The following is a 25,078-nucleotide window of genomic DNA, read 5'->3' on the forward strand; positions in this document are numbered from 1 at the left end:
ATTCGTTTTTTGAACAAAGGTACATTTGGAAAATTTAAAAGATTACCTGTCAATCTTGTGAAAGAAATAAGAGGGAGATGTTTATTGCAACAGATTTCTATTGCACAAAACACCAATGATGTTCAAGCATGTTTAGGAGATTATCATTTCAAAAGCATAGGCTACTTGGCACTTGAGCTCCACAAAACACTACTAACCACCTAACTGCAGGAGTGACAGTGAAGACAAAAGGAGTCCAGGCTTCACTTGGGAAAAGTGATAGTGTATTTACATATGTTTCTAATTTATTGTTGTGTAGGTAGTAGCGTGCTGTGAAAAAGTATGGGTATTGAAGAAGCTTTGTTGGTTTGTTTCTTTTGGCTTTGTGTTTATCATGGCATTATTGCAGTGGGATTTTAGAACTATAACTGTCTATGGTAATGATATAAAAATGAAATAGTGAAGCAAAAATGTTTAGTGTATCTTTGGATAATTGTAATGTACAATGTTAGCGTGTCCTATAGAATATTATATGACTCAAAACAAGAAAGCAATTGTTTAGTATTCTAGCACTTTCTTTAACCTCTGTACTGTAATAGTTCATGTTCTACATGTATGGTACTGTATGAATATCCATTAATTGCCTTGTAATGTTTGTAAAAGATTTCAACGTTTAGAAAACCTATCAGAGAAAAAACATGTTTTTTAAAAGTTTATGCATGCCAACAGTTGGGTCCTAAATTGAAAAAGGGGAAAAAAAATTAACTATAAAAAATGGTGCTATATGATAACGTATAAAGGTGCTTATATGGAACCCAACTGCATGCATGCAAAGAGGACATTTCAAAAGTAGGATAAAAAAAACTTGACGTTCGACATGTTGTGCACTCACAAGATGTCTTCCCAGAACACACATAGTGCAGTGTAACTGTAAATAGCCTACTGTCAATGGAAGCCTCGTCATCGATTAAGACGTACTACCAACTGTATGTTGTTTGTACTGGCCCCAGGGAGAGTCTGTCATTACTACAACATTTAGCTAATTCTGTTTGCTATAAGCAAAAGACACCCTACAGTTAGACGGATGGGAGACATAGACCTGTATCTCCTACCGCTTTCAAAGCAGTCAGTCCCAAGGTGACAAGATACTTCAGCCAAAGGAAATAGTGATCGGATCAGTGATGCCTATTTACAGTTACCCTGCCTCTGTGAGTATGCTCCAAAAGATCTATAGACAATCTTTTTTTATGCTAATGATTCAAATGTTTTGTCTTTGAATAGCTTTTACGTGTAGCAGGGTTCGGAGAGGGTAAAGCTGAAGAGGATGCAGTCTTCAAAGGCTTATGATCAATGATTTATATAAACACTAAATGACTGATAGGGGCCCTGTGTTAAAGCCAGCGCGCCTCCATCTTGGCACTCCCCAATCATTGGAAGCTATTCATTTATTAATGTCTACATTAGTTTTTGCAACGTTTATTCTATTACAGACACCTTAATGCATACTTTTAAATTATATAATGTGAGCTAAACGTAAAAGTTAAAAATATATAACATTTTCCTTAAAGTATAATTCTTTGAGATTACTAATGTTCCTGTCCCCACTACAACAACAACAATATTTAAATACCTGTAATTTTGTCCTTGAAACATTTAATTGAAATACTGTAGAATTCCATTGATTCCTATGGAGGACTGCTCCTACTTGGGAGTGCCAATATGGCCGATACATAGCATCAGCAATCCAGGGTTTATATACATCATTGGTTATGATGCGGTCTTGGAAAATGAAGCAGATATATTGCTTTGAAGGGTATAGATGAACATATGGATGTTTTACAGTTGTATTACGCATCATTCCTTTTATTTTATTGTTGAATAAAATGTTCACCAGATTAATCCAGTTGTTTAGTATGTTTCCTGTGCTCGGTTTTAAGTTTGGTACCACTTGGGAATAAGTGTCCCTAATACATACCCTGCTGAAAAATCCAGCTTGACCAGTTTAACCAGTTTGGCTAGCTCTAGGTAGGTTTTGAGACATGGTAGCTGGTAACTGGTAGGTAGGTTGACCAGCCCCTTACAGAAAAACCACATGAATTTCACACGTGAACTGTTCCGAAAACATGTGATCACTTGTGAAGTTAATGTGATAACATGTGACAACATGTAAAGCAACATGTGATAACATAAAACTACACACATGAAAACATGTGATCATGTAAAATTTCACATGAAGTCATGTGATTTCCCACATGTGAAATCATGCGGTTTTTCTGTAAGGGGCTAAAACCAGCTCGACCATCTACTAGCTAAAACCAGCTCGACCATCTACTAGCTAAAACCAGCCAGACCATCTACCAGACCAGACCAGCCAGAACATATTTGCTGCTGGGAGCTGTTCAACCACCTTTTACCAGCTTCAGTGCACGACTAAGGTGGTATTCTGGTCCGAAAGCAGTCAGTCGGTGCGTAGGTCTTTGTCTGCTCTTTGGATGACGCTGCAATCGTTTACATAATTAATAACTTCACCATGCTCGAAGGGATGTTCAATGTCTGCTCTACCAATAGATGCCCTTCTTTTGCGAGGCATTGGAAAACCTCCCTGGTCTTTGTGGTTGAATCTGTGTTTGAAATTCGCTGCTCAACTGAGGGACCTTGCAGATAAAGTGTGGGGTACAGAGCAGTGGAGGCTGCTGAGGGGAGGACGGCTCATAATAATGGCTGGAACGGAGCGAATGGAATGGAAACCATGGAAACCATGTATTTGATACCATTCAACTTATTCCGCTCCAGCCGTTACCACGAGCCCGTCCTCCCCAATTAAGGTGCCACCAACCTCCTGTGGTACAGAGGGGTACAGAAATGAGGTAGTTATTCAAAAATAATTGTATGTGTGGGGTACAGAGATAAGGTAGTCATTCAAAAATTATGTTAAACACTATTATTGCACACAGAGTGAGCCCATGCAACGTATTATGTGACTTGTTTAGGATTGCCATAACAAAGCGGTTGAATACTTATTGAGTCAAGACATTTCAGCTTTTCATTTTTAATTCATTTGGGGAAAAAATGTAAAATCATAATTCCACTTTGACGTTATGGGGTATTGTGTGTAGGCCAGTGACACAAAATCCATTTCAAATTCAGGCTGTAACACAACAAAATGTGGAAAAGGTCAAGGGGTGTGAATACTTTCTGAAGGCACTGTAAGTAAACTACCGTTCAAAAGTTTGGGGTCACTTAGAAATGTCCTTGTTTTCGAAAGAAAAGCATTTTTTGTCCATTAAAATAACATCAGTTGAAAACTGTTGTGCTGATTAAAGAAGCAATAAAACTGGCATTCTTGAGACTAGTTGAGTATCTGGAGCATCAGCAATTGTGGGTTTGATTACAGGCTCAAAATGGCCGGTCTCAATGTCAACAGTGAAAAGGCAACTCCAGGATGCTGACCTTCTAGGCAGAGTTGCAAAGAAAAAGCCATATCTCAGACTGCCCATCTTAGGTCTTTAGTTATGTGGTCCTCTGTAGCTCAGCTGGTAGAGCACGGCGCTTGTAACGCCAAGGTAGTGGGTTCGATCCCCGGGACCACCCATACACAAAAAAAAAAATGTATGCACGCATGACTGTAAGTCGCTTTGGATAAAAGCGTCTGCTAAATGGCATATTATTATTATTATTATTAATATTTTCTTTTTATTGGCCAGTCTGAGATATGGATTTTTCTTTGCAACTCTGCCTAGAAGGCCAGCATCCCGGAGTCGCCTCTTCACTGCTGACGTTGAGACTGGTGTTTTGCAGGTACTATTTAATGAAGCTGCCAGTTGAGGACCTGTGAGGCGTCTGTTTCTCAAACTAGACACTCTAATGTATTTGTACTCTTGCTCAGTTGTGCACCGGGGCCTCCCACTCCTCTTTCTATTCTGGTTAGAGCCAGTTTGTGCTGTTCTGTGAAGGGAGTAGTACACAGCGTTGTACGAGATCTTCAGTTTCTTGGCAATTTCTCACGTGGAATAGCCTTCATTTCTCAGAACAAGAATAGACTGACGAGTTTCAGAAGAAAGTTATTTGTTTCTGGCCATTTTGAGCCTTTAATCAAACCCACAATTGCTGATGTTCCAGATACTTAACTAGTCTCAAGAAGGCCAGTTTTATTGCTTATTTAATCAGCACAACAGTTTTCAGTTGTGCTAACACAATTGCAAAAGGGTTTTCTAATGATCAATTAGCCTTTTAAAATGATACACTTGCATTAGCAAACACAACGTGCCATTGGAACACAGGACTGATGGTTGCTGATAATGGGCCTCTGTACGCCTATGTAGATATTCCATAAAAAATCTGCCATTTCCAGCTACAATAGCCATTTACAACATTAACAATGTCTACACTGTATTTCTGATCAATTTGATGTTATTTTAATGGACAAAACATTTGCTTTTCTTTTAAAAACAAGGACATTTCTAAGTGACCCAAAACTTTTGAACGGTAGTGTATATGTATTTGCATAGTTGCCATATGGCCAAAACAAAAGTGAAAAAAATATTTATTCTAAAATTACCGTAAAAAGATATATGGTTGCAATAAACTGTCTAAACAATTCAAAATGTTATGTGGCCACCTTCAATTATAAAAATAAAAAAATCCTATTTAATTAACCATTTCATGCATTATAGCCTTGAATTTGTCCTCTGGTGTGACATTACAATTCATGCTAATTCAAAGGTTTATTAATTCCCCAATAGACAAAAACATTATTTTTTACTTATTATTAGTTGCTTCTGTTTTTAAATAAGTAATCAATTCTGGAATTTCAATTGAAAAACACAATTTCCTCATATAATGATTATAACCAAGTGTTTCCCCATTACATTTTGAGTAAGATTCACAGATAAAAATCGAGATAGAAAGCAATCATGCTTAACAATTATTTTAATGTTTTGTTCAAGACAACACCTTTTTTTAATTTTTATTTATTGGCCTCACCCCGTGGACAATACACGACAGGCAACAAAGCTGCCAATCTGTTCAGACTATGTGCTCCAGCAATGTCTTCTGTATTTCCTCATTGCAAGAAAACCCTTCCCCGTGCAATGGTGCCCAAATGCTGGCTCGTTGTTTAATCACAGCATTGTGTCACACCATTTGGACATTGATTACATTTCATCCTCAAAATCAATCAGAACTATTTTTGAAATATCATGAATGGACTTGGGAACTATTGTTTCTTGAAACAGACTTCTGTGTCATAAGTACAAGAGTAGGTGAAGGGAACTGTATTCATGTTTTCATTAATTTACTTATGTTCAAAGTTCCCAAATCTTCCCTGGGTCAGTCACACCATTGGACAATTAGCATGTTTGGTTCAAAATTGTGAGAAAAAAAAAAACACATAAAACACTGGATAAATTTACTCATGAGCTATTCCAAGATAAAAAAACAAAGTTTTTAGTAATGTCACAATTTTAAATTAAGTTATATTGTGTTTGCCATAATGTCAACCACCCATTTATATGGTAATGTATAGATCTACCTGGTACCCACACTAATGTGTACCTATCCACACTAATTACATGTACCTCCCTTCAGAAAGGATTCATACCCCTTCACTTATTCCACATTTTGTTGCGTTACAGGCTAAATTCAAAATGGATTAAATCTGTTTTCTCTCACCCATCTACACACAATATCCCCTAATGACAAAGTCAAAACATGTTTTTAGAAATGTTTGCAAATGAATTGCAAATGAAATACAAATATATCTAATTTACATAAGTATTCACGCCCATGAGTCAATACATGTTAGAATCACCTTTGGCAGCGATTACAGCTGTAAGTCTCTAAGAACTTTGCATTGTACAATATTTGCACATTATTCTTTCAAAATTCTTCAAGCTCTGTCAAGTTGGTTGTCAATTGCAGGTCAGCCATTTTCAAGTCTTGTCATAGATTTTCAAGCCGATTTACATCAAAACTGTAACTAGGTCATACAGGAACATTCAATGTCATCTTGGTAAGCAACTCCAGTGTATATTTGGCCTTGTGTTTTAGGTTATTGTTCTGCTGAAAGGTGAATTTATCTCCCAGTGTCTGTTAGAAAGCAGACTGAACCAGGTTTTCCTCCAGGATTTTGCCTGTGCTTAGCTCTATTCCGTTTATTTTTATCCACAAAAAAACCCTAGTCCTTGCAGATGACAAGCATACCCATAACATGATGCAGCCACCACCATTCTAGAAAATATCAAGAGTGGTACTCAGTGATGTGTTGGATTTGCCCCAAACACAACACTTTGTATTTAGGTCATTAAGTTAATTTCTTTGCCACATTTTTTAGCAGTTTTACTTTAGTGCCTTATTGCAAACAGGATGCATGTTTTGGAATATGTATATTCTGTACAGGCTTCCTTCTTTTCACTCTGTCATTTAGGTTAGTATTGTGTAAACTCTGTAACTGTTTTCAAGTCACCGTTGGCCTCATGGTGAAATCCCTGAGCGGTTTCCTTCCTCTCCGGCAACTGAGTTAGGAAGGACGCCTGTATCTTTGTAGTGACTGGGTGTATTGATGAACTATCCAACGTGTAATTAATAACTTCACCATGCTCAAAGGGGTATTCAATATCTGCTTAAAATATATAAATATATATATACCAATAGGTGCCCTTCTTTGCAAGGCATTGGAAAACCTCCTTGGTCTTTGTGGTTGAATCTGTGTTTGAAATGTACTGCTCAACTGAGGGACCTTACAGGTAAAGTGTGGGGTACAAAGGGATAGAGAGGTGAGGTAGTCATTAAAAAATCATGTTAAACACTATTATTGCACACAGAGTGATGAGTCCATGAAACTTATTATGTGACTTGTGAAGCAGATTTTTACGCTTGAACTTATTTAGGCTTGCCAAAACAAAGGGTTGAATACTTATTGACTCAAGACATTTCAGCTTTACATTTTTTAACTAAAGTTACTTTGAAAAAGTAGTTCACTACATCCAAACTACTTTGTGAAAAATTATCATATCTAAACCTGATATGTCATAGATTACACATTTCAAGAACAGATCACTCTGGAATCAGATGATAACAGAATGTGTAATTTAGCTTAAACGGAAAAACAATGTTTCAAGTGAGAATTAGGCAGATCTGATGCCGAAAAAGAAAGGAAATTCTTGTCTATTTCATCCATCTTTTATTTTAGCTAAAAGAGTAGAGTGTAGTTCCAGTAGTTAGCTACATCATTACATGGCAACAAAGTAATGAACTACTAAAAACACCACCAAGATTAGAATTGAGTTAAACTACCACCAAGCTACTGAAAACACTACCAAGATTAGAATTGAGTTAAACTACCACCAAGCTACTGAAAACACTACCAAGATTAGAATTGAGTTAAACTACCACCAAGCTACTGAAAACACTACCAAGATTAGAATTGAGTTAAACTACCACCAAGCTGCTGAAAAATGTAGTTGAATTACTAGTTGAACTACATGTAGTACACTACTCCCCAACACTGTTTGTAGTTGAAGGTATTATAGCTGTTGTAATTAGCATACCAGCCATGCTGTTACTGAATGAGCTGTGGGTCAGGGTGCTGCAGTGCTTATCTTTCAGATCAGTACATGTTCCATGATTCAACATTTAGTTCATTATAAGGGAACTATTATCAAACTATGAACAGCTATTCAACAACAATTAAAGGGCAATTGATTGTGTATTCAGTCGAAACCAAACATGTCAGCTGTATATGAACAGGATTGAGAAATGATGTCTTCATTTTGTTTTCTTTCAGTAGAATATATTAGGCTTTGTGGTAAGAACCTAAATATGCAGCTATAGGAGGTGTGAACTGTAGCAGTGGCGGGGACTTCCTGAGCCTTTGCAACTGAACATGTGACTTTGAGGTCAAGCCATTTCCTCCTGCAGCAACCCTTTGCAGAGTGTCCCCTTAAATTACAAGTACAAATTGTATGACACTCACATTTGAGTGACAAATGCATCTGAGACAAGCTTGAAGATTTGTATCCACGATTCTGAGTATGGTAAGAGAACATCATGTATTCCCTGTTTCAGTCATTTCCTGCGTATTTTTGATAGCTTTTTTTTCTCTCTTCATATTCAATGTATCTTCATTAAAAGATTAAACATGATGTATGATGGTCTACCAAAAACATGTTAGTCTTCAGAAAAACGTCACTGTTTTACTGATGCGCACTCCGCAGTCAGTATAAGTACAGGTCTACAGTTTGTCTAGAGACGGGGTGATTTTTGATTTATGGAGAAAAGTAGAAGGTGACAAAAGGTGCAACCAAAAATCACAAGAGCATTCTGGAAGGAGTAGGCACGACTCTCACTCAAAACGTGACGTTTAAAACATGAATTCGAAAATAGAACAACAGGTTTTTAATGTGAAGCGAGAGGCGTGCCTATTCCTTCCAAGTCATTTCAAATCAAGTTGTATTTGTAACATGCTTCGTAAACAACAGATGTAGACTAACAATGAAATGCTTGCGGTCCTTCCCAACAATGCAGAGAGAAAAATAGAAAGATAATAACACAAGGAATAAATATACAATGAGTAACGATAACTTGGCTATATACACGGGGTACCAGTACCGAGTCGATGTGCAGGGGTACGAGGTAATTGAGGTAGATATGTACATTTAGGTAGGGATAAAGTGCCTAGGCAAAATGATAGATAAACAGTAGCAGAGTATGTGATGAATCAAAAGAGAGTCCAAAAAGTGGTCAGTAAAGATAGTGTTGGTAGTCTGGGTGAAACTGCTTCATGCCAGTTTCAACCAGCCTCATAGATGAAGCTGTTGGAATGCATGCCACAAGGTTCATGGTCGAAAAGTATTCAGGAAGAACAAGGGTTAAAAAAAAAAAAAAAAAACTGCCATACTTGTTTGCCATCAAACTTGTTTGCCATCAAACTTGTTTGCCATCTGATTGTCAAAGAACAGTCTGTGCAGTACTTGTTTCACACACATGAAACCAGTCCTGTGAGGCTGACCTCACTTTTGACATTTCCAGTAAAAAAAACTAGAACCTAAGACTGCTTACTTCTTCATTTTAGCGTTGGACGTACATCTGTTGTGACTGGACTACCTACTTCTTCATATTTTTGGGAGAATTGTTTACTTTGGTTAAAATATCGAATTAAAAGGTAACAGTCTTTAAAGACTGCAGAATTATGTTTGAGTGATTTCTGTTTTTGAGTGGTTCCTTGCGTCAGAGGTTATGTGGAAAGGCTCACACACAGATTAATATCACTGTTCCATTTCTGGAGATATTTATCCAACAGGTTTTGGAGTATGGGTCATAGCAGATTTGTTGCTGCTCAGTTGAAGCGTATTACATAGAAGCAAACCTTTCATTTGACTTTAAAGCAAGTTTACCCTTATGGAAAACATGTAATGTGATAACATGTAAAGCAACATGTTTTCACATGTGATCACGTGAAGTGTTCCAAAAACACATTTTTTCACATGACTTCACGTGAAATTTCACGTGAAAGCATGTGATTTTCCACATGTGAAATCATGTGGTTTTTCTGTAAGGGTAGTTTACGATCTGTCTGTATTAACCAATTTGGCTTATTTCCACAGTTATAGACAGTGTTGTACAACCTTTGGCCTCAAATTGAATCTGTCAGGTTGAACCTGTTTTGCGCCAAAATTATTTTATAGCCTACGTAGCTATGTAAGGTCTTTAGAGAAGTCACAGAAGGACGCAATATTGTCTGTATATGGTCACGCGGGTCACATGATGTTAAAACAAGCAAATGGGGGTTGAGAGACTTATCAGAGCAGTAAGGGAAGGTTAAAGGTCAACTGAGACAACACAGTGACTTTGGATTCACCATACATGTTCCAGGACTGGGTAGACCCTGACATTATTGAGACTGGGTGAGATATTAGAACTACACATATTTACATTCAGATTCTGATCCGCTCAAACATGTGCCTGTGACTGTGCCCTCGACAAGGAAGAAAACAAATGATTTTGCGTGAGCTGAGGTAGATCATTGAACAATCTGAGAGATAAGGTAGCCGTTACGGGCCCCTTGTTATTCTACTGTGAATCCAGTTAGTTGTAAATCAGTAGAGTACACTGTATCTCCATGAATGAGGGTAAATACCACCACTACACAGGATTGGATATGCAAACCGTAAGTATACCTGAGCATTGGCACTAATCATTGTTTGGAAATGGGGAAGAAAGTTGACTTAACAACATACTAATTGGCAGTTGCCGCTGGGAATTTTTTTGAATGCTTGCGCAATCAAGTTATCGTGTTACTCAGAAATGGGGAAGTGTGCCTCATACAAAAACATGCCATGACAGCATTCCAGATTTAGAAAGTACAAAATGGTGTTGAACAGTTTTCTAGTAAGAAGAAGTTGTTTGGGTCCTCTTGGCCGTAATCTGACGTGTGGACTTTTAACAGGGTGATGTTCTGGATTAGGCCAGCACCATGGAGACACTCGGTGGCAAGAGAGAGATGGCATTTCGATCCCGAAGCTCTTCCCAGGCAATAGGGACTCCGGCCCTGAGGAATTTCACCATTCCTAGGAGGAAGAGGGGAGATGGAAAAGGTATGAGAAACAAATAATCACATTCAAAACCCATGTTAATATAATCTGAACAATATAATCTCAACAAGCATGATAGCTCATAAAGTCTGTGCCACTCCCTACAATGCTTTTAGCACTTGAAAAAGTGTGATATAAATTCAATTTATTATCAACAATAACAATAATGATAAAACTATTGATTTGTGAATTAAAATTCACAGTGTTTTGCCAATTATTTTTGTTGGATTGCTGAATTACATGTAGTCCTGTCCGTTTGCATCTCTTTTTGACCAGCTCTTTTGGATCCCTGCCTCAAAGAGAGCAGGGACTATAGTCTGATACAATCAACTCTGAACGAGTCCCGATTGGACATGGGCAAGGAGATATCCCTCAGCTGGCAGTGGGATGATGTCACGCTAATACACAACGAGGAGCTTCTGCGACAGTTCTCTGAAAAAAGGTGACAGTCAACATGTTGTTCAATGGCGTTAGTGCATCTCTACACAAGAACTGCATGCATGTACAATATGCATATATAACTCTGTACTGAAATATTATATGAATATGTATATCAGTTGAGGCTGCTGTGGGGAGGAAACCTCATAATAATGGCTGGAATGGAATCAAACATATGTGGTTGATACCATTCCATTGACTCCATTCCAACGATTACTATGAGCCGTCCTCCCCTCAGCAGCCTCCACTGATGTATATTATGGTATGTGTAGAAAATATGCAGAAGTATGAGTAGGTGTCGGGACTGCATCGTGTACTGTGTGAAACCCTCAGAGGACTGAAAAACTATCTAATATCCTGTTTTATCGCTTTGTTATCATCCTCTAAAGAGGGTGTTGTTATCCCCTGTCAAGTAAAGAGGGTGTTGTTATCCCCTGTCAAGTAAAGAGGGTGTTGTTATCCCCTGTCAAGTAAAGAGGGTGTTGTTATCCCCTGTCAAGTAAAGAGGGTGTTGTTATCCCCTGTCAAGTAAAGAGGGTGTTGTTATCCCCTGTCAAGTAAAGAGGGTGTTGTAATCACCTATCAAGTAAAGAGGGTGTTGTTATCCCCTGTCAAGTAAAGAGGGTGTTGTTATCCCCTGTCAAGTAAAGAGGGTGTTGTTATCCCCTGTCAAGTAAAGAGGGTGCTGTTATCCCCTGTCAAGTAAAGAGGGTGTTGTTATCCCCTGTCAAGTAAAGAGGGTGTTGTTATCCCCTGTCAAGTAAAGAGGGTGTTGTTATCCCCTATCAAGTAAAGAGGGTGTTGTTATCCCCTGTCAAGTAAAGAGGGTGTTGTTATCCCCTGTCAAGTAAAGAGGGTGTTGTTATCCCCTGTCAAGTAAAGAGGGTGTTGTTATCCCCTGTCAAGTAAAGAGGGTGTTGTTATCCCCTGTCAAGTAAAGAGGGTGTTGTTATCCCCTGTCAAGTAAAGAGGGTGTTGTAATCCCCTATCAAGTAAAGAGGGTGTTGTTATCCCCTATCGAGTGTTCTCTTTGAAGTTGAAGTATGCCTGTGTGTGGAAATTGCACATTCATAATTTCCTAGTTTTACCAATTATCTTTTTATGTCTACTTTGCAGCATCTCTAAATTGCCTAATGAGGGGATCACTTATATATGTAGAGTTGGTGGTTTTCATTTCAGAACAGTGTGTGAATCACATAACCCTGTCGACCTGTAATTTGCTTCCATATACAAGCATTTCGCTACATTCGCAATAACATCTGCTAAAAATGTGTATGTGACCAATAACATTTGATTTGATTTGATGTCCCTATTTCTCAGATCTGAAATGCGTTTAAAGGATAGACACGTCAGAGAAATGGAGGAGAGGTTCTGTTTTTTAGTCACCTCTGACCAAAAAGCGAAACATATTTATCAACACGGACTGAAGGTTGAGAACACGGACCAACACACTCTGGGAAACGCGTCATATGGAGTCTATTTGCACAGGCATGCTGATGTGGCCCTGAAAAATATCAGCGGCAACACACCTGCTGGAAAAATCCTCATAATTTTCAAGGTTAGATGAAAATAGTTGTCAAAATGATAATTGTTGTTATTTCTATTCATTAAGGAAGTAAAACATACTTTTCTCCTTTTTTGTTCTCCATAGGTTCTCTTTGGCAAGGTGAAAAAAGTAACTCCATGTTACGGAAGGAACAGCACACATGATCCAACGGTGAATTATGATTGTCACGTGTCCAAAGACCCCGCTGTCCCTCGGGACACCTTGTCTCAGCAAGTTTTGAGCTCGTCTGTAAGTTAGCACCTTTAGTGGCCTGGTTGGCTGGTCTAGTTTTAAAGCTGCAGCCTCTAGCACACGTCTATGGTGTCAGCATTAGTTAAAATCCTGCTTGCTGCCTTTTGACACAACCTCTCTATCTTTCTGCACTGACATTCTCTATCTTTTATATAATATACACTATATATACAAAAGTATGTGGACACCGCTTCAAATTAGTGGATTGGGCTATTTCAGCCGCGAAATGGTAGGCCACAAAAGCTCACAGAACGTGACCGTCGAGTGCTGACGTGAGAAGTGCGTGAAAATCATCTGTCCTCAGTTGTAACACTCACTATCGAGTTCCAAACTGCCTCTGGAAACAACGTCAGCACAAGAACTGTTCGTCGGGTGCTTCATAAAATGGGTTTCCATGCCCGAGCAGCCGCACACAAGCCTAAGATCACCATACGCAATGCCAAGCATCGGCCGGAGTGGTGTAAAGCTTGTCGCCATTGGACTCTGGAGCAGTGGAAACGCGTTCTCTGGAGTGATGAATCATGCTTCACCACCTGGTAGTCAAATGAACTAATCTGAATTTGGCGGATGCCAGGAGAACGCTACCTGCCCGAATGCATAGTGCCAACTGTAAAGTTTGGTGTAGGAGGGATAATGGTCTGGGGCTGTTTTTCATGGTACGGGCTAGGCCCCTTAGTTCCGGTGAAGGGAAATCTTTACGCAACAGCATACAATTACATTCTAGATGATTCTGTGCTTCCAACTTTTTGGCAACAGTTTGGGTAAGGCCCTTTCCTGTTTCAGCATGACAATGCCCCTGTGCACAAAGCGAGATCCATACAGAAATGGTTTGTCGAGATCGGTATGGAAGAACTTGACAGGCCTGCACAGAGCCCTGACCTCAACCCCATCGAACACCTTTGGGATGAATTGGAATGCCGACTGCGAGCCAGGTCTAATCGCCCAACATCAGTGCCCGACCTCACTAATGCTCTTGTGGCTGAATGGAAGCAAGTCCCTGCAGCAATGTTCCAACATCTAGTGGAAAGCCTTCCCAGATGAGTGGAGGCTGTTATAGTAGCAAAGATGATTTTGGAAGCCCATGATTTTGGAATGAGATGTTCAATGAGCAGGTATCCACATACTTTTGGCCATGTAGTATATATACATACATATACACTACCGGTCAAAAGTTTTAGAACACCTACTCATTCAAGGGTTTTTCTTTATTTTTACTATTTTCTACATTGTAGATTAATAGTGAAGACATCAAAACTATGAAATAACACATATGGAATCATGTAGTAACCAAAAAAGTGTTAAAGAAATGAAAATATATTTGAGATTCTTCAAATAGCCACCCTTTGCCTTGATGACAGCTTTGCACACTCTTGGCATTCTCTCAACCAGCTTCACCTGGAATGCTTTTCCAACAGTCTTGAAGGAGTTTCCACATATGCTAAGCACTTGTTGGCTACTTTTCCTTCACTCTGCGGTCCGACTCATCCCAAACCATCTCAATTGGGTTGAGGTCGGGGGATTGTGGAGGCAGGTCATCTCCTTCTTGGTCAAATAGCCCTTACACAGCCTGGTGGTGTGTTGGGTCATTGTCCTGTTGAAAAACAAATGATAGTCCCACTAAGCCCAAACCTAATGGGAGGCGTATCGCTGCAGAATGCTGTGGTAGCCATGCTGGTTAAGTGTGCCTTGAATTCTAAATAAATCACAGACAGTGTCACCAGCAAAGCACCCCCACACCTCCTCCTCCATGCTTTACGGTGGAACATACACATGCGGAGATCATCCGTTCACCCACACCACGTCTCACAAAGACACGGCGGTTGGAACCAAAAATCTCCAATTTGGACTCCAGACCAAAGGTCCATTGCTCGTGTTTCTTGGCCCAAGCAAGTCTCTTCTTCTTATTGGTGTCTTTTAGTAGTGGTTTCTTTGCAGAAATTCGACCATGAAGGCCTGATTCACACAGTCCCCTCTGAACAGTTGATGTTGAGATGTGTCTGTTACTTGAACTCTGTGAAGCATTTATTTGGGCTGCAATTTCTGAGGCTGGTAACTCTAATGAACTTATCCTCTGTAGCAGAGTTAACTCGGCGGTCCTCATGAGACAGTTTCATCATAGCGCTTGATGGTTTTTGCGACTGTACTTAAAGAAACTTTCAAAGTTCTTGAAATGTTCCGTATTGACTGACCTTCATGTTTTAAAGTAATGATGGACTGTCATCCCCCCCCACACAACTGATTGCCTCAAACGCATTAAGAAGGAAATAAATTCCACAAATGAACTTTTAAGAAGGCACACCTGTTAATTGAAATGCATTCCAGGTGACTACCTCATTAAGCTGGTTGAGAGAATGCCAAGAGTGTGCAATGCTGTCATCAAATCAAAGGGTGGCTATTTGAAGAATCTCAAATATAAAATATATTTTTCATTTGTTTAACACTTTTTTGGTTACTACATGATTCCATATGTGTTATTTCATAGTTTTGATGTCTTCACTATTATTCTACAATGTAGAAAATAGTAAAAATAAAGAAAAACCCTTGAATGAGTAGGTGTTCTAAAACTTTTGACCGGTAGTGTATATGTATATGAGTGTACAAAATATTAGGAACATCTTCCTAATATTGAGTTGCACCCCCTTTTGCCGTCAGAACAGCCTCAATTTGTCAGGGCATGGGATGCTGGCCCATGTTGACTCCAATGCGTCCCACAGACTCCATTGCGTCCCACAATGCGTCCCGCAGCAGCATTGCAGTTCTTGACAGACTCAAACCGGTGCTCCTGACACCTACTACCATACCTTGTTCAACGGCACTTAAATATTTTGTCTTGCCCATTCACCCTCTGAATGGCACACATCCACAATCCATGTCTCAACTGTCTCAAGGCTTAAAAATCCTTCTTTAACCTGTCTCCTCCCCTTCATCTACACAGATTGAAGTGGATTTAACAGGTGACACCAATAAGGGATCATAGCTTTCACCTGTATTCACCTGGTCAGTCTATGTCATGGAAAGAGCATGTGTTCCTAATGTTTTGTACACTCTGTGTGTGCATATACAGTACATAAATATATTTTAAAGTTCACTCCTTTAGAGAAAGCTGCTCTTGGTCATGACTTCTTATGTGACCATATGACCATGACTTGACACATTCTCTGTTTACAGGTGTTCCTGTTTGACTACAACGAAAACCAGGAGCTACAATGGAGACCAAGGCAATGTTTGCCATATGCTATGGTTTCATTGGTTCCTGCTGTAAACACTTATCTGACTAGCACTCTAGTTCCATCTGTAAAACTGGGGCCAAAGACAAAGGGTATGGAATTACGATAACCAGATTAAGTGTTTAAATTACTAGGTTCATTCCAGCATATTCATCAGCTGACGATCCATGTTTTATTTTTAATATACACAAACTATAGGCTATGTAGTATTAATAATTGTTTTGTTTCATCCTTCCCAGATTCAGTGGCATGTTTGGAGACCTGCACAGTGGCTCAAAGAGTGGGGAGAGGTCAGAATGCAACTGTGACATTCAAACATTTTGGGACAACTGAAAGTCCAACGCCTGGATACAGATCTCAGGGACTTGGAACAAACCCTCCATTCCAAAGAGCTGATCAACAGAACTTCCAAAACATCCCATCAATCTCAGACCAATTGTATCACAATGGCAGCGACCAACCCCCACCGCCTCCACTACTCATTAGTCCCTGCGACGAACCCCCACCACCTCCACTACCCATTAGTCCTTGCGACCTGCCCTCACCACCTCCACCGCCCATAAGTTCCAGCAACCAGCCCCCATCACCCTTTAGTTCCTGTGTCCAACCTCCACCACCCTGTAGTTCTTGTGTCCAGCCTTCATCACCTTTTAGTTCCTGTGTCCAGCCTCCATCACCCTTTAGTTCCTGTGTCCAGCCTCCATCACCCTTTAGTTCCTGTGTCCAGCCCCCACCGCCTCCACTACCCTTTAGTTCCTGTGTCCAGCCCCCACCGCCTCCACTACCCTTTAGTTCCTGTGTCCAACCTCCATCACCCTTTAGTTCCTGTGTCCAGCCCCCACCGCCTCCACTACCCTTTAGTTCCTGTGTCCAACCTCCATCACCTTTTAGTTCCTGTGTCCAGCCTCCATCACCCTTTAGTTCCTGTGTCCAACCTCCACCACCCTTTAGTTCCTGTGTCCAGCCCCCACCGCCTCCATCAACCTTTAGTTCCTGGACACCTAATTTACCACCACCATTCACTGGTTCAATTTCATTCCTGGAAGACAATGGACTGGTTACTTACCCTATGCATTTACAGATCCCAAGCCATGCTGGAACAGCTCAAATTGACCATAATAAACTCCACTCAGGTAACCAAGTCCTGTCTTGTCAACAAGTTCCAAACACCCTGTCCACGAACCAGGATAACTTACGGCGACAGTCTACATCTGCAACAGGTGCGTTGGAACCGCTCTCTACTATAGTTTATTCTTCACGTGTGATTAAGGATCCCAGATTGTCGGCACGAGAAACTAACAACATCCAGAGATCGATTTCAATGGAGTCAGAGAGAGGTCAACAAACAGGTACCTCTGTCTGCAAATTGACCGTGAAGCCAGAGCATGAGAATCTCCAAGATGTACCAAAGCAGGAGAAAAAGCTCAGGGAAACTGGAATTAAGAATGATCCAAAACCATGCCAGCCTGATTCACCAAGGGGTGTTTCTACTACTCCTTTGGAGAATAGTTCAGCTCCTTCCTCTGTGATACCTACAACTGAGAATCAGCCATCAAATAGAATGCTTAAAATGAAGTTCCAGAAGTATTCTCCATATTTTCATCTGACCAAGGAGGAGAGGAAGGAAAAAATTGGTTCTCTACAACATCTGTCATTTGATGAGAAAAATACATTATTAGAGAGAACCAATTTTTATGCTACCTATTTTCAGAAGTCCAGGTGTCTACTCAATCAAAATGACAAGGTCACCACAGCAGACCCTGGGTGGCTATGTAAACCAGAAAGTATAAATATTTGCTTGTCCAGCACAGACACAGTGGAGATGTGCAACAGGGGTGCATACATGCAGCAGCAGGTGAAACAACACAATCTGCCCCAGAACACCACAAATGGTGATCAGAATTCTAAACCTATCCCAGAAATCTCAGCCCATAATCCATCAATTGTCTGTGGGGCTGTGGAGGAAAACGTGGCCCTCCAACTTGAGAGGAACACAGGCATTATGGAACCGGAGGACATAAACCTTTGCAGCCCTGAACCCACCACTACATGTCTCACAGAAACTGAAGAGGATGTGCACAAAATTACTGTGGAACCACAAGATGAAACAGTAATGAAAAATGACTCACAGATTCCATTCCATCCCCAGACTGTCAACCAAACTGCATCCTCTGAAAGCAGGCAGGACACAGAGGTGAGGTCCAATATTAACTCAGTAACAGAGCAAAAACCTCAGGATGCTCTAAATGCAAACTCTGATGCAAGCAGGCAGAACACAGAGGCAAACTCCAAACCAAATTCAGTAAGAGATGAAAAAAAACAAGACATTGTACCTGTATTCGCTGAGGGAAACAGACAGAGCAGAGAACTGAAGTGTGAACCAATCTTAGCAGAGGAAAATAAAACAAATGCTCTAAATTCAGTGGATGACACAATGGCGAACGAAAACCCCTCAAAACCAAGGTGTCCAGTCATTTATGAGAGCCATATTGAAATCATGAATGCTTGTGAAGAGGTTTGTGGTACGGAAACAGAGGAAGTTATGAGTGCCGAGGTCTTCTGTCCTGGAGTCATGTCAAGGCAAGATTATGAAAGGCTTTTGCAGAAAGACAGAGAATGCTATGGAATTGGCCAACATCAACAAAATGAATCCAATACATTTTCTACCTGTGATGACATAGCTGATAATACTGAGGAATGGCAGGCTGATGATTCAAAAGGCAAAGATACAGTCTACAGTTTCCTGTTTAACAGGCTGCAACTCAGTGAGCTCTTTCTTTCAACTAATCAGAATGGATCAAGCTCAATTTCTGGTAAACATTACCTTAAACCAAAATGCAAAGACAGTCCTATGGACACCAATAAATCACTCCTTCCGTCCTGCAACCCAAACCAAGTAGACATGGGAGAGCGATGTAACCTTCGCATCACAATAAATGCTGATAGAGAATTGTCCTCTGTCACGGAAACACCCTCTCTGTCCAAGAGATTTTCAGTGTCAGAATGCCCTCAAGGAACTCAAGCCTCACCAACTGTACAGGAAAATGAAAAGCTTAGCAACAACAGCATTATCACTGAAAACACACCCATTGACAGTGTTCTGAAAACGACCACCTACTACACCACTTTCAACAGAGCACAGGCCCGTAATGCCAAACTAATCAAAATGATGGCAGAGAAATACAAAGGGAAGGAAAATGCGTCAGTGAGGATAATGAGAAATCATCAACCTTCAAGAGTGAAGAAGAGATCTATCGTTGAAAAACCCACCACTGACATTCCATACTCAGAAACATCGAGATCTTCCCATAAAGCCATTACAGGTCATATGCAGAAGCCATTTATGCAGAGGGCAAAATACTGTTTGAATGTTCCCCACAAAAATAGGAACTTGAAACAAAAAACTATTTCCCCCAATACGGTCACAAGAAATGCCAGAAAGAAGAAACACAAGTCATGTTATAAATTTAAATCAAAGGTTGCATCTCTCAACATTTCTGTGTCAGACGACTTAAAGCCCTCAACGCGAGTTCCCATAAAATCAAGAAAAAGCACTATCATGAAGACCATAACAGATTTTAGGAGAAGAAACCGTTGGGGGACATTCAATCACAACAGAATAAACAGTCAAAGCAACGTGCACAATGCTGCTGTAAAGTCTATATCTTCAGATGATAATGAACTTCTGAGAGGTAATCGTTTCGAGAAGAAACATCTGAAGACACCAACTAGAGAGTTAGAAACAAATATGTCTATGAGAGATGGAAATGAAAAGATCAACGAGGAAAAGCAGGTGGCTGATGCTGTTGACACAACCTTAACTTCGCCGACCATAGACATAGTCAATGAAGAGGCTGCAAAATCTACTTCTGGGAGCACCGCGAGCAACTTTGTAGAAGACCTTCAACACATTGAGGAAGCAAAGGATCTATCTAAAAGCAGAACTTGCAATGAAGGCGAGCCACATGACACAGAAACATCTCAGGAAACCCAGAGCAATTGCACTTCTCCTCAGAACAAATTACCTCCACCGAAATACCCCAATATCGTGGCTATAAGTCAAGACAATGAGGGGATAACTGAGTTTAAAAAACAGGAGGAGGATCTGCTGAAAGAAAAGGCATTACAAGCTGATACACACTCTATCAAAGAGGTGGAAGAGGCCAACAGTGATATGGCGCCTGCTAAAGAGATAATTTCAGCTTCTGAGAACATGGAGTTTCCCTTAGATGCTGCCATCAAGATTATTTGCGGCAGTGAGTTAAATTCAAACACACCCAAACCACAGGAAGAAATGGCTCAGGTTTTGCAGCACAAGTATGGTCAAATTAAGACAGAGAAAGCAGACACATCAGATAGAACACATTACTGCAACCCACTGGAACAAGAAGACCAAATTGACAAACCCTCCAAGGAAGTGAAACTCATTACTAAATTAAGAGATTACTTGACAAATTTTGAGTCCATAGTTAGGAAACCAGAGCCAAAGACATCAGATACACTCTGTGAAAATGCAACGAATTTGCCACAGATTTGTGAAACTCTCCAGAATAATGTCAATGACCATACAGAGCAACCAGTTCCCCTGGTTGTCCTTGACAGGGTGGAGTTGCGCAATCTGAGACCTAATGCAATGCCTTTCCCAATAAAGATATGCACTCCGATTATCAACACAGAGAATGACCTGAATCATAGTAAAGAACAGGAACAAAAGGAGCAAACAAGAGGGAACAACACAAAGTATTATAGCATTCCTTGCATTAGCCCTGATAGCACTTCCATGTTGGAAGTCCCTGAAAAGTCCACTCAAACTCCCATGGACAAGAAAACAACTGAAGCAGAAATCTCCACAGGTGTACCTGACATTAACCATGGGATTACAATTGCAGAAAAGTATGCCTTAAGAGAACAGCAAAGACAGCCAAATTGCACTCTTGATGCAAACAACATGATCATGCTCAAAGCACTAGCAGAATTAGAACCTGAAAATTCTGAATTTTGTCAAACAAAAGAAAAAGACAACCAGAAGCCAACAAGCCACATTGTAAGGTTGAACACTAAGACTTTTCATAGAAACTTCAGTGTGGCTGATATCTCAAACGCACTAAAGCATGGAGACAAAGTAGCTTCCTTTGTTGAACTTTGCCCGTTGCGAACTGAATGCAAAGTCATGATGCAGTACTTCATCTTAAACTTTGAGAAAAAACAGAATGTTGAGGCCAATAGCACTATCGTCTCAAGGGATCAGATTTTAGAGCGATATCTGGACCATCCTCCTGGACCAATGGAACTGAAGTACGAGGCATTGAATTCTTTCCTGGAACTGCAGATAATGATGGAGGCCTGGCAATTTGTAGATAACAAGATGCGATTTTTGAGTGGACAATCTACATTTAGGAGTCTGCTGTGGTACGATCCCACCCTGTATGGGGAACTCTTTAAAGGGAAGGTGGGATTTCAGCAGCAGTCCTCTTTATATTCCTCTTTCCAACAAAGCCTCATCAACGAAGGCCCAATTGCATTGCAGAGGTACCATTTAGCTGTCTCTACATTGAATGAACAGCTGAAAAGGGCCCCAGAAATGTCTTACTACATGTATCTCAAAAGCAAAAGAGAGAGGCTGGAGATTGAGGCTGCATTACGAAATCCCTCAGACATAGAGAGCTTCTTCCTCTCTGTACCACTGTCTTGCATGGTCAATTTTGGCGACAGTGTGGAAAGTTTACAGAGGGTCCAGAGGCTTGTGACGACTTTCACCGAGACTCCTGCAGACAAGTTGGAAGACGGATTTGATGTTGGAAAGGCTGAGCACCTTGCCATGGTGTTCCGATTTCTTCAGGAGAAAATCTACTATTTGAAAGCTTGCAGCAACACGATGGTCAGCAAGATGTCTTGGTTTGGCATGGAACACATCCTGTATGACGCTTCAAAGATACTGGTGTGGAGGGATGCGAAACAGGCTGGGTCAGATGAGCCGCAGGCGAAATACAAGAAAGCAAATCCACAAATTGTCTATGGAGTGACCGAATCTGGTGTCTCACTGTTGCATACAAGCGTGTCAAAGAGGACCCAGCTCATGGTTAAGAAAGGGACCTCAGCACAGAGATTCAGAGGTCGGAGTCAGGGGAGGCTGCCTATGGAGAACACTCGCTGTGCTGAGGTTTGTTGATATATTTGCATTTTTGGGGATAGAAATTACATATGTATGATATCAAATAATTGAAATTGCCTTCAGTAATATGTTTCCCATGGTGAGATTTTGAAACTAGTAAAAAGAGATCAATAAGACTGTGCTTTTATTGCTGTATGGTTTTTATTTTCCAGAAGAAAAATCCTCAACATGGGTCTATGCCGATAATAGACCTCACAAAATCGTAAGTAAATTAAATTTTTTGTTTGTGTCAATAAGCCAAGGAAGGGGATCACTGTTATTTCCATTGTGTATCAGAAGCGAAACATGAATTAACACAGTAGCAATTTATATGTAATGTATTCCCACCATATTAAAAACATCTATCATCTAACTTGTTTTTCCACTCCAACTCAAGCCCTAACAGGGATAACCCAGATGTATACCACTGGGCCAAACCCCCAAGCAACCCTGCAGCCCATTTCCAGGCTTGGACACACCAAGAAAAGCTTGTCAAGAGCCAGGTAGTAAACTGGGGTGAAAGGTCACGTGATACGCAAGCAATGGAGAGGAATATCCCTGCATCTTCCTTATCCCGACCTGTGCCAACATACCCTGAAATCAGGGCCTGTCTGACGACTAGTAAAAGTGGGACAGCGCCAAACTCACAGATCCAGTTACCTGCCTCAATGGGAGGGGTGGGAAGTAAATCAGATGGGGGGCAACAGTGGACCATGAGCTGGATTCCCCATAATCCCCAGAACATCCAGAACATGACAGGAAGTGATCTGATGCCAATGCATCCTCTGTGGATTGGTGTTGGGGATAATAGTCATCCCCCCATCAGGGAGCCCGTCCTCTCAGAGCAAACTAATCCGTCTTCCTGGTCTAGTCTGCCTTCTCCTCCTCCATCTGTACCAGCAGGAAATACAGCACAACAATCTCTGCACTCCCTCACACCTCTCGCCAGCACTACAAATAATGTCCATCCCATATGTGAGCCCCTTCCTATAAATTACCCATTTTTCCTCCTGAATGGTCAAACCTATTCCACTACCAATCCTGAATTATCCACAGCAACTATTGATAACAGAGGGAGATTTCCTCCCTACATAGAGTAGTGCTGCTTCTTTGTCAACTTTTATGGAGCAGGTTTGTAACGCAAATAAGGACCTTTTGAAAATAAGGAAGTGATGGTGTTTCCGTGTTTAAATACTGAACTGGGTCAGGGAACAAATATCAGTCAAAAAAGGAGGAACTCAAAGGGGAGTTGGAAACAAAAGGATTTGAGTTAATTTATTTCATGTTTAATTCACTATTTGGAGTTAATTTAATTTGTTTCATGTTTGTTGTACATTCTTTTTTATTGTTGTAACTATTTCTGTTGTATATAATCTCAAACACGTTGTCAATTGCTGATAAGCAATATCTGATTGAAAATGTCCTATTTTCTGACCAAAATGAACTGTATAAAGTGTTCTTAACTTATTCCTCGAAGTGGATTATAATGTTATTTTGTAATATCGAATTGTAAATAATATTATTTAAGTGTTTTCTTAAACTTTAAAGACCCCTTTTGGTTATTAGCTTGTTTGCATTACTCAGGATTGTGTGCGCTTGTCATGTTTAGGCTACTGCTTGAGGCTTTGTTTTGTAATAAAGTGTAAAATTGGCTAACTTAACCCTTAATAACTATTTCCCAGCAGAAAATAATACATTTTGTATAGGTTAACTGACAAATAAAATATATTTGCAGAAATCCAATAAATGTGGCTGTCATTTGTGCATCACAACACAAACCTCAAAATAAGTAATATTTTTTAAATATAATGTTGTTAAACAAATGCTACTTTCTAATATAATTAATTAGAAAGGTGCAATTATCTGTCATCTGAACTATTTGTTTTTTTTTGTGACCAACTTTTCGTTTTGTCTTTTTTTTTCAGAGAGGGGGGTTACAAAAACAATTAAAGAAATGCATACAGAGATAACCCCAACCCATTCCCTCCCTCAGTCCCCATCATATTCTGTTCCAGTTAAAGGGTTGCTCAGATTCAATTAGTTCTGTGGACCATACTTTTTTAAATATTGGCTAGCTCAGAATATTTTATAGAGATCAGTCCTTTCGAAGAGCCCAGATAATTTATTTATAAATCCCATAATTGGATGGTTCGGTAGTTGGGTTTCCATAGTGACTCCATAGGCCAGTGTAGCTGTCCGAAGTTGAAAATATTGAAAAAAGGAGCTGCCTGGTAATGCGCATGTATCTTTCTGAACTAAATGTTTTTTTTAATCTAACGGTATCTTGCCTAACAGAGGTGTGAACTGACGGAAGCAGCAGCATAGAAAAAAGAAAAAAACTCTTCCTGTGTGGTTGACAGATGAGACTTTGTTAAACATTGGTCAGAAAATGTATATTATTATTATTATTATTAAAATGTAGAACCAAATACAGCCCACAGCTAGCTCTGATTACTACTTTCCCTGCACCATTGACAGCGCCAAAGTTTGAGTCACATTGGTGAGAGGTCAGAGGTGGTGAAGTGTAACGGAGGTGGTTCGGTAACCACGCTTGTGTAAAATAACCTTGCCTAAGACCTGAAAAGTTGCATTCATGCGTTGGTTCCCTGAGCCATTACCTATAGACTTCTGCTTGACTAATGCACTCTTCTGCCACGCAAGATAACCACCTAGCCCAGGACAGGTTTTAACCCTGATAAGAATTTGGTGGGTGATTATATTTGTCCTGTTACACACTTGTGTTTTTTTGCGTATCCCAACTCCCCTGAGACACCTGTGGACCTTGTCGGCTCCGGGACTCGATCCATCGACTTTTCGGTTACTGGCCCTACACTCTAAACCTCAAGGGTACCTGCCCCAAGACTATAGACTGCTTAATCTAGTCTCCATACTCCAT

At 40.2% G+C, this 25,078-nt stretch overlaps 1 protein-coding gene across 5 annotated transcripts in view; it reads left to right on the forward strand.

Annotated features, from left to right (window-relative positions):
- Positions 1–23,923, forward strand: part of LOC121581983 (protein TASOR) — a 38,723-nt gene extending 14,800 nt beyond the window's left edge. Inside the window, exons 1-9 of one of the 5 annotated variants that reach the window (XM_041897455.2) lie at positions 7,922–8,012; positions 10,424–10,571; positions 10,845–11,010; positions 12,327–12,564; positions 12,658–12,801; positions 15,973–16,123; positions 16,271–22,191; positions 22,356–22,405; positions 22,580–23,923. In XM_041897455.2, the coding sequence (XP_041753389.2) occupies positions 10,451–10,571; positions 10,845–11,010; positions 12,327–12,564; positions 12,658–12,801; positions 15,973–16,123; positions 16,271–22,191; positions 22,356–22,405; positions 22,580–23,282 (7,494 nt within the window). In that variant the 5' untranslated portion in view covers positions 7,922–8,012; positions 10,424–10,450 and the 3' untranslated portion in view covers positions 23,283–23,923. The other 4 variants (XM_041897456.2, XM_041897454.2, XM_041897457.2 and 1 more) reach the window with 4 other exon arrangements.
- Positions 23,924–25,078: the final 1,155 nt, after the last annotated feature.

The sequence above is a fragment of the Coregonus clupeaformis genome, chromosome 15, assembly GCF_020615455.1.
Source record: "Coregonus clupeaformis isolate EN_2021a chromosome 15, ASM2061545v1, whole genome shotgun sequence".
In the NCBI taxonomy this organism is placed as follows: Eukaryota; Metazoa; Chordata; class Actinopteri; order Salmoniformes; family Salmonidae; genus Coregonus; species Coregonus clupeaformis.